The sequence below is a fragment of the Notolabrus celidotus genome, chromosome 7 (genome assembly GCF_009762535.1).
Source record: "Notolabrus celidotus isolate fNotCel1 chromosome 7, fNotCel1.pri, whole genome shotgun sequence".
In the NCBI taxonomy this organism is placed as follows: domain Eukaryota; kingdom Metazoa; phylum Chordata; class Actinopteri; order Labriformes; family Labridae; genus Notolabrus; species Notolabrus celidotus.
In genome coordinates, this window is record NC_048278.1 from 12,811,727 (window position 1) to 12,831,294 (window position 19,568).

A 19,568-nucleotide genomic window follows, 5' to 3' on the forward strand; every position below is an offset into this window, starting at 1 on the left:
ACCCGTTGTGTTTTCAAAAGCACTCTGAATATTGTTTCTATGACAGTTGTTTGAATTTCTGCACATTTATCACCATGCATCTATGAAAATGAGTCATGTGCATGTAAGGCATAACTTAGGTAGATGATTCGTCTTTTATTTGTATTAGACTCAGCCTACAGAGGCAGATGTTGAATCAATGGGCCACACTCTAAAAACAGGCCTATTCCTTGAAAGACGTGAATTTAGGGAAAAAACGTCTATTTGAAGTATGAGTATGTGTATATGTACATGGACTGCATTACAGCCGACCTAACCCATTGCACTTGCGTGTTCAATTCATCGACCCAGAAATACACATTAAAGCCTGGATGAAGGGACCTGCCGTTTCTAGAGCTAATAGAGAGTTAAACCGTTTAAAATGTTTTGAAGGCCTTTAAAGTATAATGGGTTTTTTTGCAGCCATGTGGTTAGAAATCGAATGACTTATTACATGTTTCTGAGCTGAACTACGGACCTCTGTGATTTTTTTTCCCGGCCGTGTCTGCTGAATGAGGTGATCCGTTCAGTCAGCCAAGGGCCTGCAGGCTATATCCCCCTGTGACCACAGAACGTGGCCTCCTCACCTAAAGATTAGAGGCCTCATTTTAAAATAGCGCATATTATGTGTGCATTAATTTTGTTTTAATGTAGGCCTATTATTGCAATAAAAGACCTAGAAGTGGTCCAAATAGAAAAAGAAAGAAAATTACCCCCATAATTGATATGGTAACCTCGAGGCCCTGATTATCGTGAAACAGGCTTAAAAAATAGAAACGCTTCAGTCATGTTTTAACCTGTGACGAATAATTTTAACGGGTCACGGCCGACAGCGCTGAAATAAAGACTGTCAATAAAACAAGTTAGACAAAAACACACAAACTCGATATGAGAATATTCAAAGTATTTATTTCAAAAGCGTCTAAAAATCTATTTGACACCAACTCATTTTATTACAGTGAAGCTTCATGAACGTTTTCTATGAAAATGTATAATATTCTGTTAATGATGAATGGCACTTATGTGCACACTGGGTATCGATGTTGAATGTATTCATTTTTCTTATAAGAAATGTTTTAGACCTTACAAACTATCGTCTTTGAACACAATCCAAAAGGATTACTTCTCAATAATACTTTTTAATTCAAAGTGCTTGAGTCAATTTTAAATAACATCCCTAAAGCATTGCAAAGGGTCTCATTAGTCAAATAGTTTCAATTTAAAGAGAAAAGCTCAATCCAATGATTGAATTTAATATCTGAGCCCCAATTCTAACATTTTTCTTTTAGAACAATATCTGGCTGGAAGATATGAGTGACAAAAATACATTCTAGTTAGTTACACTTGAAAATTAATAAAATTCACAAGCTCTGTACATAAAGTAGACAGCTGCTGCAAAGGAAACATGCAACTCATTCATGTTCATCCAATGCAAAATGTGAAAAGGGACTTAATTTGATTTGGTCATCACATTACACACATTTCCAACTGTATAATATGTACACATATGCACATAACATAATTTGCTTTTACTGTATACATTACATACAAAACAGCTTTGCTTACTGATCACATTATGCATAGACTCTAGAGTGATTTAAAGCAAAGCGTGGCAGAGAGAAAAAAAATTCATCCAAGCAATCATCTTTTATCTTTGAAGAACCCTTTAGAAGTGCTGCTCTCCTTGATAGTGACAGTAAGGAAGTTGGTGGTCACGTCCGTCACCAGAACCTTCTCCACATTGCCAAGAGGGGGTCTCCACGTCACCTCATCTGCATCATCGTCTAACCTGGTTGGAGACGGCCTGTCCAAAAAGTAAGGCTTCTCCATCTGTGGGAGCTCCGTGGGGCGACTCAGGCTCTGGCTCATTTTGGACTGGTGCTTGAAGTGTGCAGGAGCCAGGTAGCTGGAGCTGTCTTTAGTCCTGTGTGTGTCCATGTCCACTTTGTGTGGATGCAAGCTGCGTTCTGAGAAAAACTGCTTGTAATAGCCACCGCTTGAGTTTCCTCGGTTGTGCATGTGGTGGTGATGGTGATGAAGGTGGTGGTGGTGATGGTGTTTATGACTGTGACCGCGGTTCTCTGGATGTCTGTGGGCCACTCTTACCAGCCTCACATCCTCATCCCCCTGGTATTTGGCCAGTTTGTGTGAGCTCACCTGTTCCTCTGCTCTCCTCTTGTAGGGCTCAGAGACAGCAGGGCTGCCGTCTTTGAAACGGGGCTTAGGCTTTGGGCCTCTTTTTTTGGGTGCATGGATGAGTCCGACTGGGCTTGTTTGCTGAAGGGAAGGCTGGTGGTGCTCACGGATGCTAAGTTCAGGGGGTCGGACACGGACGCTTTCCCCACGGTTGACAGTGCTGGGTGGGAAGATGGTGGGGACAACAGCTCTCAGGCCCTCTCTGGCTCTGGGAGTGACAACAGGCTCTGGGGTTGGGTAAGTAATGTGCATCCCTCGCACTGCCTCACTCCTGAACTCATAGGACTTGGCTTTAACTTTGGCCTGGGCCTATTACAAGGAAAGAAAATAGCAGAAAATCTGAACTTCAAATTATTCTAAAATATCATTCCATTTTAATACTTTTTTTCATTTCAGAGTCAGCTTGAATAAGGCCTTTTTTAGCATGCATTTTGGACTGTGTGAACAATGGGGCAGCATGTAAAATACAACAAACCAGAAACTAAAACAGCTCAACAGAATTTCGGCATACTCCTTGTTCTTGTCTTTTAAACTTGTGCCTCGGCTGCTCTCACATGGCAAATTGTCTGAGAAAAGGCTTGAGTGCAGCTATTGCAAAAAAATATATATATGTTACATTTTTAATTGTGAAACTGAGTGTTTTAGATGCAAAATATATTACAGAGTACTGCACTGACAACTGCTGCAGCAATCACTCCTGTCAGGCCACAGTATTTATTAGGGAAATACCCAAAGCCTGATTTATCAATAGCCTTGTTAAAGAGATTCTGGTGTTTATTTAAGATAAACTGTCAGTCCTTACGAAATTTTCATGGTTTATTTTCCTGAAAAACTGACTGCATCAGGTTATGATGCTTGACCTAACAGGTATCACTCAATAACATCATTTCTGCATGTGATTTTAAATGAGCAAAACATTAATCAAAGGCAATCTTAATAAGATATTCATAAGGACTCTGAGGAAGTCACTTCAACAACAGATTAAAACAGGATCAATGCCTATTAAAAGGTGTTGGAACCTCTAATGGCATGTCAACAGCTAATACACAAGCTGAGTACACACCCATTAATCAATGCGCTGTTTTGCATAGGCGCAATTAGCATCAGAAAGGAGGTATGCGCATTAACATGAAAGACTTACAGTCCAATTACTCTCTAATGAATGCTTTAAGAATAATTAGGAAAACAAAAGACACATGATACAGATTGGAAGACACTGCCGCCTAATGACAGCGGCCATGCGATCACACACTTTGAACAACGCTGGAACATTTACCTTCAGTAGAAATGTCTTCGGTTTTGGTCCTCTCTTTTTGGGCCCATAGAGCTCCCTTTCACGCTCCCTGTTAAAAATAAAGTGACACCCATTTTGACTGTCAGGGGAGCAAAGTGCACTGAGGACACCATGTATTTAATGGGTATGGTAACATCCACTGACACTGCCTTACACAGGCCAGCACACATATCTTACCTCTGCTCAAACGCAGCGAACAGGCGGGAGTCCAAGATATTTTCCTCCGGCTCCCAAGTGCTGTATCTGTGGATAAAACACGGAGTGAGATTGAGGAAAGGAGCGGTGACACACGGGTGTCAGCAGCGTTAGCCTGCGAGCTCAAATATCCATCGTTTGAGTTTAAATCCGGCTGTATTGCTAGCTTTGGGGAGCTAACGACATCCTGTACAGACCAGACTCTCAATCGCGGACAGAAAAAGATGCATGATACACGATGAAGCAGCACTTACTTGGGAGACCAGCCCTTCCATTTTACGAGGTATTCAATCCGACCCTGCATGCCATCAGAAACACACAGAAATGACTTGATTAGCTTGCAGGGCAGCAGTAGTAAAAGAAGGCAGTGTTGGTGCATTAAATTCCACGCTGTACAGGAAAAAGGTCACGTTAACACCTCACGCCTACCTTCCTGATCCTCCGTTTGATGATCGACTCGGCAGCGAACACTCTCTCCCCGACAGCAGACAGCTCCATGTTTACTCCAGCTCTCCCTCCCGTTAGCCTGGCGCACGCTAACGTTAGCCGAGCAGACTGTGAATTCCCGACAGACCATAATACTCCGAGCAGGACGGACGTCAGCGCGATTTTTTTTTATACCGTTGCTAAGGAAACACAGTGGGTGGAACCTTTGGAAAAGAGCTCATTGGCCCAGCCGTTGCTACGTGCTCGGGTTGCTAAGCGAGGGGAGGAGCCTGTGTGAATTCTTTCGAGGAGGTTATGGTGGCATTTTTTCCCCCCGCGCGGGAAATGAATCATTTCGCGCAAAGTTAAGGGAGATATTCAAAAAATACACGTGGCATTCAAGGTGGACATGCTATAAATCATGCGGCATGTCGTAAAACAAACAGAGAATCCAGGAAATTGCAGAGCCGTTGGTTTTATGCAGCAGCGCACTGTTTAGGCAATGAGGGACTCCTCGTTTTCGATTGTCCATCCAGCAGTTTGTTTCTCTGGATATGCCGATAGTCACAGGCTAATAGGATATTAATTTTTTCCCATAATCTGTCACCGTATTAATCGGTCCATATGAAATCGTCATAAATGCATCATTTGTTACCAACGTTAGTTCATTTGTCCCTGCTGTATAAGGCCGAGTGCAGGTTCTGTGCACAGTGTCTGTCAGACAGAATATCAATTCCAAAACCCTGATTTAGCAACAGCCCTGTTAAGGAGATTCTGGTGTTTATTCAAGATTAACTGTTAGTCATTAAGATATCTTCACGTTTCATTTTCCTGAAAAACTAACTGCATCAGGTTATTATGCTTGACCTAACAGGTATCACTCAGTAACATAATTTCTGCGTGTGATTTTAAATGAGCAAAACATTAATCAAAGGCAATCTTAATAAGATGTTCATAAGGACTATTAGGAAGCCATTTCAACAACAGATTAAAACAGGATCAATGCCCAGGTGTTTGAACCTCTAATGGTAGCCTATGTCAACAGCTAATGAGATGCCGATATTCACAAGCTAAAAGGATATTAATTGTTTCCCATAATCTGTCACCATATTAATCAAACCATATGAAATCGTCATAAATGCATCATTTGTTACCAACGTTAGTTCATTTGTCCCTGCTGCATAAGGCCGAGTGCAGGTTCAGTGCACAGTTTCTGTCAGACAGAATATCAATTTGCGCTATTTCTTTTTATGTCAACCATTAACCATTTGTATCGCTTTCACTTTAAAGGCAAAGTCAAAGGTAACCAGATATCTGTCGCATTTATTGCTTGTATTGATGGGGCTTTTTTGCACACCATATCATGTGGCTTCACATTGAAATCGCGGTATTGTCAGGTTGATTTATAAGGCAACGTGATCATCCAAAAAAGTATCTTAGTGAAAATAAGATTGCGTGGAAATTATTTCCCGCTAATTAGGATACGTGAGGCGTTCGATCACTGTGGCTAATTGGTGCATTAGTTGTGGAAAGAACGTTGTGCAATGACAAAAACTCAACGAAGAAACGATCAGCAAATGCATGTGGACATCAGGAAAAATGCCATGACTGAGTCACTCTCTGTAGTCTCTGTTTTTTAATGGATCTGCTTGAAAAATATGTTGTAGCCTGACAGGTTGTGCTTATATGGTTTATAAACAACGGCTTTTATGTCCGTGTTTTTTTATTTTTTATTTTGGTGGTAATAAGATCACACAACCCAAACTATCAAAAGATACTGAAAAAATAGATTTCCTTTAGTTCTTGTAGACTACTGCCTTTGAGGCATGATCAGCTAAGACAGGAAGAAAACGGCGGAAAATATTACCTTTCAGAAATCTTAAACTTCGATTTAACTAAATAAAATCCAAAGTTTCGCGATTCTAGTGTGGATTGTTAAAAATACAGTTCCTCGTTTACAGGCCCAAAGATAGCTTACATTTTTACTCGAAATATGATACTAATAATAGATAAAAAAAATATATAAATAAGGGTGCAGATGATTAAGTAAAGAGGGACACTGACATAATAAAATAACACATGTACTTTAATTAAAACCCAATAATAATAATAATAATAGGCCTAATAATAATAATAATAATAATAATAATAATAATAATAATAATAGAAGCGTTGCAAGAGGACTATCAGCGTTATACAATTCAAAAACATTTCTGTCAGAAAATAATTTAAGAAAAAGCCGAGTTCAAAGTTTTAGGGTACCAATTTACATTTCCGTCAAAAAGCTTTTTTCCCTCCATGCCTAAACTTGTTTTGAATAAAAATTAGAGTGACAGTGAATGAAATGTAACTGTCAGTGATGCAACTTCGTTACGTATAGCTCGAATCGATGACTGATATTGATATATGTCTGATAGGCCTATCTGATATCTGATATCTATATTTGATGCAATGTTTTCAGTGCTCTGCAGTCTTGCCTTCCGGAAAATGCTGTCCCACATTGTTCACATACAGACTAAGCGTTACAGCTGGGTAAAAAAAACGAAAGAAAAATAGGAAAAACAACACAGAGCCAAATCGTTGTCTAAATCGCCAAAATCATGAGTTGGATGAATCGATTTCATAAAACCGGCCTTAGAAATAGTTTACTGCGCCAAACATAAATGCTGACCAGAACAACACATCGCGGCGTCATGGTATATAGCCTAGTTAGAAATATTGGGGATACATTTGCCTTCCCTCTTATAGGCTACATGTTTTTTTTAAATTAATCGTTTCGTTTCAATTTCTTTATAAAAAAGAAAACCTGATCATTTTTCCACAGTGGCCTTATGAATGGGAACCAGGGATTGTCTCAACATTAAACTGTTGATGGCGTCGGTTGTCATAATTCTGAATGAACAACAAGCGACGTTTATCTCCAGGAATGACTCAGGCCGACGTCTTCATCTTAAAAATATAGAATATACATGTTGGCTTTAAGCCACATCACTGTTAATGCAAATTCATAAAACCAGAAGATAAAACAAAACTCCGCTCCAGGGTCATGACAATGAGCTCCTCGGAATAATGTAGAGTTGATGACCATTGAAAGCGTTTTCTTCACCTGCATTATTATTGTCGGTACAGTTTACGTTTGTTTGATGTGGAAGATCAATGATCTGTTCGAAAACAATGTGTTCATTTTTTCCCAATGATAAGAATACATCGTCGCCATCAACAATTAAACGAATACCGTTCTTTATTTTGTCTTTAATCCTCACAAATAATTACAAAATAAACTCCTTCAGACAAACGAAACACGTATGTGTGGCTAAAACCTTTTCCTGAAATATAAGTGCATGGGTTATTGAAGTCTATAGCCTTTTGGTCCTGCCCCAAACACAACAGAAGACTTTACTCAGTGAATTTCGGAGAGATAGAGTTCAATTTGAGTTAAGGACTCCTCGAGGTTGATGACATTTAACGTTTGCTTTAAATTTGTAACACTGTTGTTTTCGGAATGTGTAAGGGCAGCATTTCGCTTTTGTCTTTATTTGGGGCGACGCCGATATTCTACCAATAAAGGATGTAGATTGTGGTTTCGCTCCCCCTTTTTGTCCTTGTTGTATTCCTCGGTGCGCAAACACGCAGCACAGACAAACGGGAAGGACCGGCGCGCCTCTGACTCTGGATGCGATTGGTCTCGGCGCGCCTGCAGTGCAGCAGCGCTGCCGCCGTTTAAACACCATTGGTTGGCTTGTATCCGGGCAAGACGTGGATTCCTGCTATGAGAAATAACCTGGAAACCCCTGTCACACCATAAAGACACTGATATTTAAGTTAATTTCAAAGAAGAAAGAGAGGTATACACAGTTAAAGCTCCATGCTTCTCTTTTTGGCCAATTCAATTAGATTTTAGTTGAGTGTGCGACGATTAATCAGCAAATGTGTGTCGATCACTATGTGAATGAAATCATAATAACATTGATGGTTATGCCTCTGATTCAGTGGATTATCCGGCAGCCTACCCCCTCCCCGTAAGACATAGCATTAGTGTTCCTTTCGCTTGTTTGAATGTGCAGGTAATGGAAAGGGGAGGCAGGGCATGTCTTGTGGTGATTACCATAGCCTCAAATAACGTGTTTTCCACTCGGTCTAACACAGAAAGCTTCGTTTCTTCCACTCATGTTTTCTTCATGAAAATTAGTAGGCAGCAATTCCTCTGTCAACCTGCTCCAAAGTATCAAATGCGCAAGCTCACACACAAGAATGACCGACAGTCCGCGCGCTCAGAGCGCACGCAGCTTCTGTCTGATCCAGCTCTTCATGTGCCACGCACAAATCTCCAATTAACTTCACACGCAGAACACCGCGGAGGACAAAGTGATCTGGCACGTAAGCACACACAGGCCCGTGTTTAAAATCACACCAACGCGTGTCTTTACTGGTTGTGGTGACAGTTATGTGGTTGTTTGAGCTACAGTTGCATGTTTGTTTGTTGTTTTGAGGAATTTTCATTTAGCTACACTCAGTCATTAGAATGACACAGCAACAATGTTTTTGTCAAGTCTGATTTTCAGCTGAAAAATAACCTTTAATGTAGACTGAAAACGGTGGGTTCTTCACAGAGACACACAGAGAGAGGTTGTTCAAAAATAATTAATAAATGCACGAGATAAAACCTGTTTGCTATTTATTTGCTGCGTAATCAGATTTTAACATTTTACTTTGACATTGGATTACACAAATTGAGTAGGGGGAAGCTTTAAAGTCACTACAGGAGCATATTGGATTTGGAGATGAGTAATTCGGTTGCTGTGTGGGGATCAAGTTTGGTAAGTCACAAGTAAAACAACACATTTTCTTGTTTCCCAGCTTAGCACCGTGTTAGAAACATGAAAACAGGTGTTGTGTTTGTTTTCGCAAGGACTTGGGAGACAGTACAGAAAAAAACACGATTTTGAGATGAGAAGATTCAGTTATGTGTGTTGGCGTTTTTGGCAGATAGTATACTGTATAATTTTCTTTTCAAAGGGAATTATTGTGAGAAAATAAAGGACATCTGTTTCTCGCTGTTTAGACGGTTGAGTTGAGAATCTATGTAACTATTGAACCCACGAGTCTTAGGCTCTTCGGTGACCAGGCATTGACAGTTAAATTGGAAGTGCTCATAAATGTTAAGAGCCTATGTGGGCCTACTTCATTTTGCAGGTGTTACAGCCTTCATTTAGGCTGCATTCAACTGATAGGCCTTTAAGAGTATAGAAATCTGTGACGCAGGAGTCTTTATCAGGGCTTTAAAGTGTGTGATCTAGGCCGCAAGGACGGACTCTGGAACAAACATGGAAATAAAACTTAATGTCTTTGTCAGACACAGCAGTCTTCAACAAAGAGATTTCCTAACTATGTCTCCTGTTTATATACCCACACATTACCTGCTAGTTTATTTGTGTCAGTCCCCTGTCAGGGACCATTTCTGGCCTAGCTCAAGCATGCGTGCCAAAATTAAGCCTAGACCAGGCGTGGAAGAGGAAGAGAAAAAGAGGGACAGTCGCGAAGACATTCGCTACTGAATCATTATGAACACTTCTTGTTTTTTTTTACCGGAACTATCGCTCATTTAAGCAGAATTTCACTATTTTTATAACACAGAAACGGTAACGCCATACTTAAAGAAGTCACGTCGTGTAAAGTCTTAAAGGGGAGTTTCCCCTCTGCAGCGTCTTTGCTGAAACCTTGTTGCAGTTATTTGTCGGCTGCAGCAGCTGCGAGGCGTTTCATAGAGACACGAGAGAAAGAAAGTGGATGGAGTGGAGGGAGGACAGCCATTTTCTCTGTCGTTCCTCACATTAACGTGAACAGAAAGCGGGTTATCGGCGGGCTGCAGCCGAGGAAATGGTCGAGCTGCTCTCCGACGTTGGATTTCATGAGTGATGCGTTTAGGGCGACGGGAAAGGCGGATATCGATCATTTCCCCCATTTTGAGACATAAGGCAAATGTAACGTTTGCATTATAGCAAATAAGACTTGCAGTGTCGGCTTTGTGAATACCCCTGTCGGTGCTCCTCACCTCTTCCTTTTAAAGCGCCCTCCGGTTCCTCAGAGGAACAGCGACTGTGAGAAATATGAAACCGTGGAAATAAAATCCCACGTTGTGTCATTGAAGCTGAACCTGCAAGTCGCCTCTTGCTGCTCCTCTGTCAGCATGTCAGCATGATTTATCCAACAAACATCTGACATGAACAGCTGTTATCATCAAAACCGTGAGCTTTGGGTGACTAATATCTTCTTCACATAACCGTGTAGGTTAAGTGCCATTTAAGTGTAATGCAAACATGAGGTCTTCATGCAGTATTTGGGGGATTAAATGTTAATCTTTAGGCTATCTAGACCTAAATCCTGTAATACCCATCATATTTTGACATTCACGTTCAGCTTACTGAACAAGCACAATTTAGCAGCAAACTTTTTCTAAACTCTGAATTTGTTGTGAGAGTTTAAAGGAATGTGCTTTGCTCTTCGTATGTAGCAGCTAAACCTGGCCTGAGCATGTAGCTGCAGCATGTTAACGAAGCAAATAGCTGCCCCAAGTCCATCTGAAAATATAGCCTACCCATAAGCTCTGTATTAATCCACAGGCCTGCAGCCTACACACCCAGGGAGTCAGAAATAGAGCCATGTGCAGAATTAGAAACTATGAGGAAATCTGATCTAGAAGAATGAAAATTGTTGCTCTGTTAAAGTTTGAATCCCCACACCTTAGTCTGAACATTGGATTGAAGAATATTTATTGTTCCCAATGAACAATTCAGTGTGCAACAGAAGTGCCCACAAGTATTATAAGCATCAAAATGATGTTGATGAACTACTATGACTTTATATCAATGCTGTATGAATATGACAAAACCAATAGAATAGGATTGCACACAAGACTATCATTTGCAAACAATTTTATTATTGCAAAATGTATCATTGGAAGCCTTCATTTTTTAAATCTGCACATAAAAACACAAAAAGTGCATCTCATTTCACAGAGCAGTTCAATGCACCTCAGATCACAGAGTGCTGGAGGGGGTTCTACAAAAGAGGGGGGGCATCACCAGAGGACAGGTCTGATTTTGACATGGAGGTGTGCTTTCATGTACTTCTTAACGGACACAAACTGTGACAAAAAGAAAATCATTCAGTCATTTTTATAACAGGGAACATGACAGAGGGCATTAGGAGAACCTGAACTTCTGCATCCTGAAGCACCCAGATGGTAAAAGAGATCTGTTAGGACACACCGGCAGGGTCACAAGACTTTGAAAAAGAAAAACATTAAGTCACTGCATGGGGGCAAAACTTAAAATAAATAAAGTCAAAGTTTTATATTTTGACTGTTTTAACAGAAGTGACTTGTGCTCAGGATCAGATCTTGACTCAAAACCCTCAATCCTTGAACAGCGATCAAATAAATGGAGTTTACATCAAACATTAACCATCAACACTCTTTCACTTAATAACAAGCCCACTTTACCTTTCAACAAAGCAAATCACTTTAATCAACAGAAATGAGCTTCATTTTCTTTATCTGCTTGTTTAAGCAGGCTTAATGGGATAATCTGTCCCCACAGCATGCATCCATTTTGTTGAAATCTGTCCATCTGCTCTAACACATTCACGCACACACACACCCACACAGTGTAATTTACCATGTTTCAATATATTTTTCTTCATACAAAAACTCTCCATATAGTCTTCTACATTTGTTGAACATTATCTGAGATGCAGACAGTTGAGTGTACAATCAAAATACATCCATAGAAAAGTATTTACAGAGGTTAAGTGCATCTTCAATAAAAGTTTTGCCTTTTATCTGACCTAATTTTTGTTTTAAACTAAGTCTGAAATAGCTGAAATTAGATACTGCATGTGATAAAATCTCCAGATATAACAACAGGTAGAGCTCATAAGAAAGAATATGCAAACAACGCATTTTTTGTTTTAGGTTTGAACTATACAAAAAGAAAACATCAAAGTTTCATTTGTACATTCAATCATCTGAAAATACAAATATATCTATTGTACATGTGTACAGTTACACAGCTAGTACCAGGTTCAGTTACACAGCGATATATTCCTTAAACGTCACTGTGAGGCAGTTTGTAGTGATGTCTGTGATAACAATGTTCCCAAGGAAAGGCTGGAAAGAGGGAAATGTCTCCTCTTTTCTCTTTTCATTGTCAGAAACGGAAAACGACTCAACAGCTGTTTCTACTGTTGACTTTTGTGTTTCACTTTGTGGCTGTGTTTCTGTCCGTGTTTCAGATTGTGCATCTAATTTGTCCAGCGTGTGTGTTTCAGTTTGTGCCACAGTTTCAGCCTGTGTGTGTGTTTTAGCCTGAATAAGGCTAGGCCTAGACTTTACAATGCTCAAGTCCATAGGTTCCTCCTGGTCGACATACCCACAGGGCGGCGGTCCCATGTGACTCAGATGTCCGTTTTGGTCGACGCTGATGCTTTGGGTGGGGGAAGATGTTGTGTCAGGGGTACTGATACTCCTGGAGCTGAGAAACCGCTTATTGCCTACATGCTCCTCACTGTCAGTGTCAGAAAAGTGTCGCTTCAGTCCCTGAAATCCACCATGGCTTTCTCTTTTGTTCGGTGAGGGGGGAACTCCCCTATCCAAAGGCAGGGAGAGCAGATTAGACTTGGTTGTCAATTGTAAAGGCTGATCCGCTGGAAACTGCCCCTGACCCTTGACCTCGACATGTATATCCTTTTCTGTCACAGTTGGCTCCATTTTGGGTGACTGTTCCTTTTCTTTGGGGCAATCTCTGTTAAATCCAGAAGTGGGAACAGCTGGTTTGTCTTTGGGTTGTTTTGAGAATCCGTTCATTAGGCCGAGCTTCTTGACAAGTCTCATCTTCTCAAGGTGGTTCTCTGTGTTGGTGTCCGTCCCGTGAGGCAACTTTTCAGCAGTTCCTGAATCACTGTTTTTAATCTTGGCTGCCTTCATCCCGTTCTCCATGTACTTGCTCATGACAATCACAATCCGCCCATTCTTGTTTTTGTTTTTCACGATCTTTAGCTTGCTGCTGCTGACACCATTAGACTGTGGTACAGCATCCTCTTTGGGCTTGACCCCGTCAGCCTCTTTGTGTCCATTGAGGTCTGCCGGGAGCTTCTTCAGGTCCATGGTGATATCTTTGACTTTAGTCAGGCAGCCTGAGTCTTTGTCCCTCACCCACTTTTGCTGCAGCACCGGAGGAAGGTTATAACCTTTGTTAGCCAGCTCTGGAGCTTTTACCTCTCTTGGTTTAGCAAACATTGGCTCGTGTACCTTGAGGTCCGGTTGATAGTGGTGGTGTTTCTTGCTGTTGAGCTGATAGTAGAACTTCTTTCCATTTGCCTGCTGCTCCGCCTCACGCTCCCTGCACAGCGGCTGGTACTGGTGGTGCTTCTTACTGTTCAACTGGTACTGTTGTCCCTGAGGACGGAGCATCTGTATGGCACTGGTCTTCTGGCGGCTATCCTCATCCAGGGATGCTCCCTGAAGATCTGCCAGAATACTGGATCTCCTTGCAAAGGATGGCACCTGTGATACCAGACAGCACCAAGTGTTATTAAAAAAGCACTCTAAGATATAACTCAATCAATAGGAAGAAAAGCAGGGAGTTTTTACAGAAGCATTTAAAATCAATTAAGTATTTAAAATAGATTGCATCCCTCCCAGCAGGACTTTGATTAATGCCTCAACTGTCTACAGTGTCTATACATATCTGTGTCAGGCGACACAAAAAGCTGAGGTTCATTGATGCACATTGAGTTGCACTGAAGAAACTGTGCCCGGAATGTGTGAAGAGGCTTCTCTGGGGCCCCAACGAGCTCACAGTTTATTTCAGGGGCCCTGGTCCATGTTCACACAGCCCTCCTACAGCTCCTGTGCAACTCTTACAGCCACCGGCCCGGCCGTCAGAGTGACATTTCAAAGTGTCTCCTGTGGCTGTGACCTCAGCTCAGAGGAATGTCACTGGCTGCTTTGTGTCTCCTCATTGACTTTATCCCATGTGCTACCACCAACACCCTCCTGAGAGGAACAAAAACTCTCCTCTGAGGGGTTCCCCTGGCCTTTTGGATGGATGATTGATGCACCTAATGTACTATTCACAGTCATTTAGATACATCTGTTAGGTCAGTGCTTCGGTCACTATAGCATTTAATGGTGATAAAATCCTCTTATTTTTATTGTTTGTGATAAACGGTTTCATTTTGTCACCACCAGAGCACAACCGAAAGAGGCACTCTATCAATTTTACACGAGATCAGTGATCTCCTATACACCTGTAATGATCATACTTGACCGTGTGGCTCTGGAGAAGCTCTTCTAGGTATGAGGAAATAACTTCCATGAAGAGAGCTGTGCATTCATTACAAGAAGACTGTGTTCTGAATTGAATGCACTGAGGAAAAGTGGAGGTTTATGAGTCAATTCCTGTTTCAAATTCGTCAGTTATTTTTCAAAACTGACTCTTATGAATCCAAAAACTTATAGAAGTCTGTTTTTTGAGTCCCCAGAGGGCCCCTTTAAATCTGCCATACATCAGAAATGCAATCTCTTTCCTGCACTTTGATGTCACCTGCCTTATATCCAACAGCTATAATCATGCGGCTACCATTTCAGTGATACATTTTTCAATGATACATTTGTTTACATCATATCGGTGTCTTGTGTCTCGAACGGATCTCAAGCGTCGCTGTTATTTATCTTTCCATCATTGAAAATATGGACAGTTTTTATTTTCCCACCTGAACCAGAAGGTGCTTTGGTTTGGGTCCTCTCTTGCGGTATCCCATCAGCTGTTCTTGACGCTCCCTGTGGGAGAGGAAAACAGCAGCCAATCAGTGAAACCATCTCACAGAGATGAGATGAGTTGCTGTTGCATGGCAACACAGCGTCACGGGTGTCCTCCTCTAGCCCAATTAGACAACACTGAGCCCATGTTACCGGTTGGAGTCACACTTTCAGATGCAAAACAAAATTCATTGAACACAGGTTGGTGGGGTTCACATTTGTATAATTTTGTAACATCTTTCCAGTGTTCTCAACTTTCTTTCCCCATCACACTTCATTAACTGCTGTAAAAAGGTAGAGTGCCTTCAGGTGAGAACTCTTACAACCTAAATAACACTTGTGTAATTTCTTTTTCCACTGTAGAAGATAAAGGCCAGCCCCTCTGACTTTACTCAGACTTCATGCAAGTCTCTCCAAGGCAGTAACTCAATACCGCAGACAGGAGTGATGTCAGTCCCCTCCCCCACCCCCCCTTCCCTCACATCTAATTACAATGACGACTCAGTGTATTTTCATAGCCTGGCATTCAGACGATTTGGCTCCCCAAGGAGTCATGCAATTAGTTTCAATAAAATCTCTCCTCTTTAGAGAGGGAGAGGTAATTGCAATAACAGACACAGAGTGATGTCGATGTTTTGTTTAACGTGTGACCTGCGCCAGAGAGGTTGCTGAAAGCAAAAGCTGAAGGAGCCTACAGGAGGAAAGCCAGTGACAGTTTAACACGCTATGCGTGTAAGAAATTCAATTACTCTGTCCTTCTTGTGGAGCTGTCTGCTCAGTTACTCAACAGACTATTTAGCAATTAGCCAAGCTGTTAATTTCACCATGATAGCCTGACACAAGGTCCTTGACTAAAAGAGATGGAGGAAGTTACTATAGTGTAAATTTTGGATATTGTGTACCACCGGAAATAAAAAGTAAATAGTAAGTTCCTCCACTTCATCATGAGGAGGTTTGAAAAATGTGCACCATCATTTAAAGTTAGCCTTATCTTAAAGACACATCTTGGTTGTTGTTGGTTCATATATTTAAAATAAATAATTAAATATGCAAGAGTGTGTCAGATTTTGACACAAGAACGGTGTGTCCAAAAGCCATCTTCTGAAAGTTCAAAGTTTTTATGAGTTTGCCTAAACCCAGAGCTGATTGGTTTAGAAACCAAATCTGTCAAGGTTCAGATTCTGATAATACATTTTTCAGTGAAGTAGGAGTCAAACCTACAATATACACATTTTAACAAAATGTTATAGTGCTGCAAAAATAAAAACTACAAGGTACTTAATTAGCAAGAAGTCAATCAGAGGTTTTGTCATTCTGCACATAAAATAAAGAGTTGTCTCATTTGTTAAATGTCCAGTGGAAGATGACACAGGTGGATCTCTTGGAACAGCAGGTACCACTTTAGCATGCTAACCTTATGCTGACACCCTAATAACTATCAGGTGACAAAAACAGAAGCAGTAAAGCCTCACACTTCGCTCTACTAACCCTGGCCTCAGTATAACCTCAAACTGACCCTCTATTGACACCAATGTTAATCCTAATCCAAACCCCGAAGGCACTAAATTTCTACACCCTTTGCTAATTCATTGTGTAGATAATTTATTGTCAACACCAGATTATCCAGTCAGTGTCACAGCATAGTTCCTGATGACAAACATATTGAACACATGACTGAGTCACGGACAGTTAATGCATCCTGTAAAGCACTGGAAACTTAATTAAATATGTTTGTGTTTTATATGCTGGGCCTCAACATTAGTGAAGCTGGTTTATCAAACTCTTAATCTACCTCTCTTGGAAGGCATCAAGCAGTCTCGGGTCCAGGATGTTTTCTTCTGGTTCCCACGTGTTGTATCTGTAGAGAGTGGACAGAGAGCCGTGAGGACACACTTGCAAACATTAGCAAGCATTTGTTGTATCATGTGATTTCTGCAGCATAGCAAACCCTTATCTGACCTCAACACAACCCCTGACTAATAAATCATCAAAGTGCATATTTATAAGCATGAGTATCTGTAAACAACATGCTGAGATACTTGCACTCCCAGTGGATGCACGTGTAGTAAATCAAGAGTAACTTTTACGCACGGCTGTAGGGGATGGAGGATAAAGTGGTTTAGCCTCTACTTAATGGAGATATATCGGTATTTCCTAAACACAGGGTTCTATTATAGACATGTCTGCTTTAATTGGCACACTGGGGATTGCATATATTGCAAAACCACATCCATCATTGAGGCCAACGCGTAAAGCGCCCTAAGCTAGAACGCGCAACGCCCATTTGCGCGCCCACGCTTGCACGGATGCACACATTGACACATGGACACACTTCTGTTTTTTTGATTATCATTGTCAAAAAACAGAAGTGTGTTTTCAAAGCGGACTTACTTTGGAGACCATCCTCTCCACTTGACCAGATACTCGACCCTCCCCTGTAGGGACAGAAAGGAAAATCAGCGTAACGTTACTTTACACAGCAAAATGCACAGTCATCTTAGGAAAAACATTACACGCAAACAAAACACTAAGTCCGTTAAAAGATGAAGGGACGCCAAAAGAGTATGGTCCTCCCCTGCATGTGCATTAGTGTAAGATGTCCTTCAGTGCTCTTGTGACAAACCTTTCGGCTGCGCTTCTTCTCGATGCTCTCCACCGCAAAGACGTGCTCTCCCGCGGCGGGTAGCTCCATTTTCCAATACAAGAGCTGTCTCCCCTGTTTGTTCCCTCCGTTTTTAGAATCCGACACCTTATCCCCGCTGTCAGGCCGTTTTCTTACTGCCGCTCCTCTGAGATGAAACAAATTCCCCCTCCTCCTTGTACACTGCCTGCGTCTCTTCCCTCGCTTTCCCTCTCGGATCGTTCTGCAGGCGAGTTTAAGCTGCAGCGAGAAAACACTTCATGCAAATAGCCGTTGGCGTGACGTCAGACGAGGAGGAGGTAATATGGGCGGGGCTGGTTCCCGTGCTGCTTTCAAGGGGCTTATGGGAAATATGCAATCACGACTTTGATGGCGTAGGCTACGTAAGGCTATGACTATAATGAAGGGGATGATATTTTTCTCTTAACACTTAGGTATAACAATCACTATGGACACTATGTAAACATCTCACTGCAGCTCACAGGACGAGATATTACTGCTGCATGTCATTTTTGTTGTTGTGCTATTTTTTTTGTAGAGTTTCATATTAGCCTATAAGATGTGGCATGATATTCCTTATTCAACATTTGCAGAATATACATTAGAAATGTATTAAATTGTGTTTATTCAAGCATCACGGAAGAGATACGGCACATTTCTAATGCTCAGTATCCTATGACAAAACCTTCACTGCACATTTGGTAAAGCACAATTGTTATGGGCACTATTTCCTTCAAGACAAGATGTTGAGACTGTCAAATTTATAAAAGGATGCGTTTGGCCAAGTGTTTTCATCTGGTTTTCCCTCTTGGGTTGTCAGTGTGTGAAGTCAGACAGTTTGATGGAAGACCTGCGTAAACTCACATAAACGGGAATCTGCACTCAGAAAATAACAAAAAAATGCTGAAGCCAATACATTATTTCCTTTCATAACATGTTCATGAAACGAATTTGTAACCGTGGTACTCCAAATTACGAGCTTAGATGAGACTCTGAAGGCAACATGTCTCCCTCCGGTGTCGCTACATGTGAAGCGAGATCGAGCTATAGTGACAGTGCCATGAAAAAAACAGAGCGTACAGTTCTCCCTAAACCACGATGGATCGATTGAACTGTTCAATAACTGAAATGTTGCAACATAATGAGGCCTTTCGCTAAAATTCAGAAATGTCAGTCCAACCTCATCGATAATCGTGGTTTATGTGGGATAATTTGCTGCGGTGCGTCCCCAGCATACCACCCACAGAGCCATCCAAAATGTCTTTAGAGTTGGGGCACATGATACTGTAAGCTCGATTGGTAATTTGAGGATAACTAAAAGGCTAACATGGTATCGCAAAACGAATTATTCAGCCTGAAAACTCAAGACAGGCCCGAGCTGCGTCAAGGCCAGAGCCTGTTCGACATTGATTAAGCACTGCCACCTGAATAAGGCCTCGTCTATAACGGAGAATCTCGGTGAAACAGGGAAACACATTCCCAGCCGATGCTGCTATCTCATAGAGCCGACACTTTCTGGTGATAATGCGACACGAACCATTGTCTGTGTGAGGCTGAGATGCGGGCAGAGCCGGCCGTTACGCGCATTACAATGAATCTTTTACCATATCCCCTCTTTGGTCAAGGTCACACAAAGAGAGGACATTCAGAAGGCACCGTGTCGCGGGGATTTTCTGCTGGATTTTAGCGGTGTTAAAGGATAGCCCCTGGTTGTGTGGTTGTCGATGTAGGTCAGCATCCTCAAGCCCCGCCGGCTTTAACTCCAGCGGGGTTATTTCTGTGCGCGGAGCCCCGACAGGACAGGCACCAGCCGGTTCCGTTATCAATTGGCACGGAGAGCGTGCTGACATGACTAACGGTATGAACCGGCTCTGGCCTGACGTTAAGGGCGCACAGACCTCTGGCAACATGCAGAGAAAAGAGACTGGAAACGACAAGGCTGCACATAAATGAAGATGAATTTAGGATTCGGAAATGTT

General features: G+C 41.6%; 2 protein-coding genes across 2 annotated transcripts; both read right to left on the reverse strand.

Annotated features, from left to right (window-relative positions):
• Positions 1-935: 935 nt before the first annotated feature.
• cbx8b (chromobox homolog 8b) lies at positions 936-4,311 on the reverse strand. Its single transcript, XM_034687904.1, has 5 exons — positions 4,133-4,311; positions 3,958-4,001; positions 3,686-3,751; positions 3,491-3,557; positions 936-2,523 (listed from the first exon to the last, which is right to left on the reverse strand). Exons 1-5 carry the CDS (start codon positions 4,199-4,201, stop codon positions 1,660-1,662), a joined length of 1,110 nt encoding a protein of 369 aa, XP_034543795.1. The 5' UTR covers positions 4,202-4,311; the 3' UTR covers positions 936-1,659.
• A 6,733-nt stretch (positions 4,312-11,044) lies between these two features.
• Positions 11,045-18,059, reverse strand: LOC117815894 (E3 SUMO-protein ligase CBX4-like). The gene is made up of 5 exons (XM_034687902.1): positions 17,572-18,059; positions 17,340-17,383; positions 16,741-16,806; positions 14,903-14,969; positions 11,045-13,691 (listed from the first exon to the last, which is right to left on the reverse strand). The coding sequence occupies exons 1-5, from the start codon at positions 17,638-17,640 to the stop codon at positions 12,216-12,218; spliced, it is 1,722 nt and encodes a 573-aa protein (XP_034543793.1). The 5' UTR covers positions 17,641-18,059; the 3' UTR covers positions 11,045-12,215.
• Positions 18,060-19,568: the final 1,509 nt, after the last annotated feature.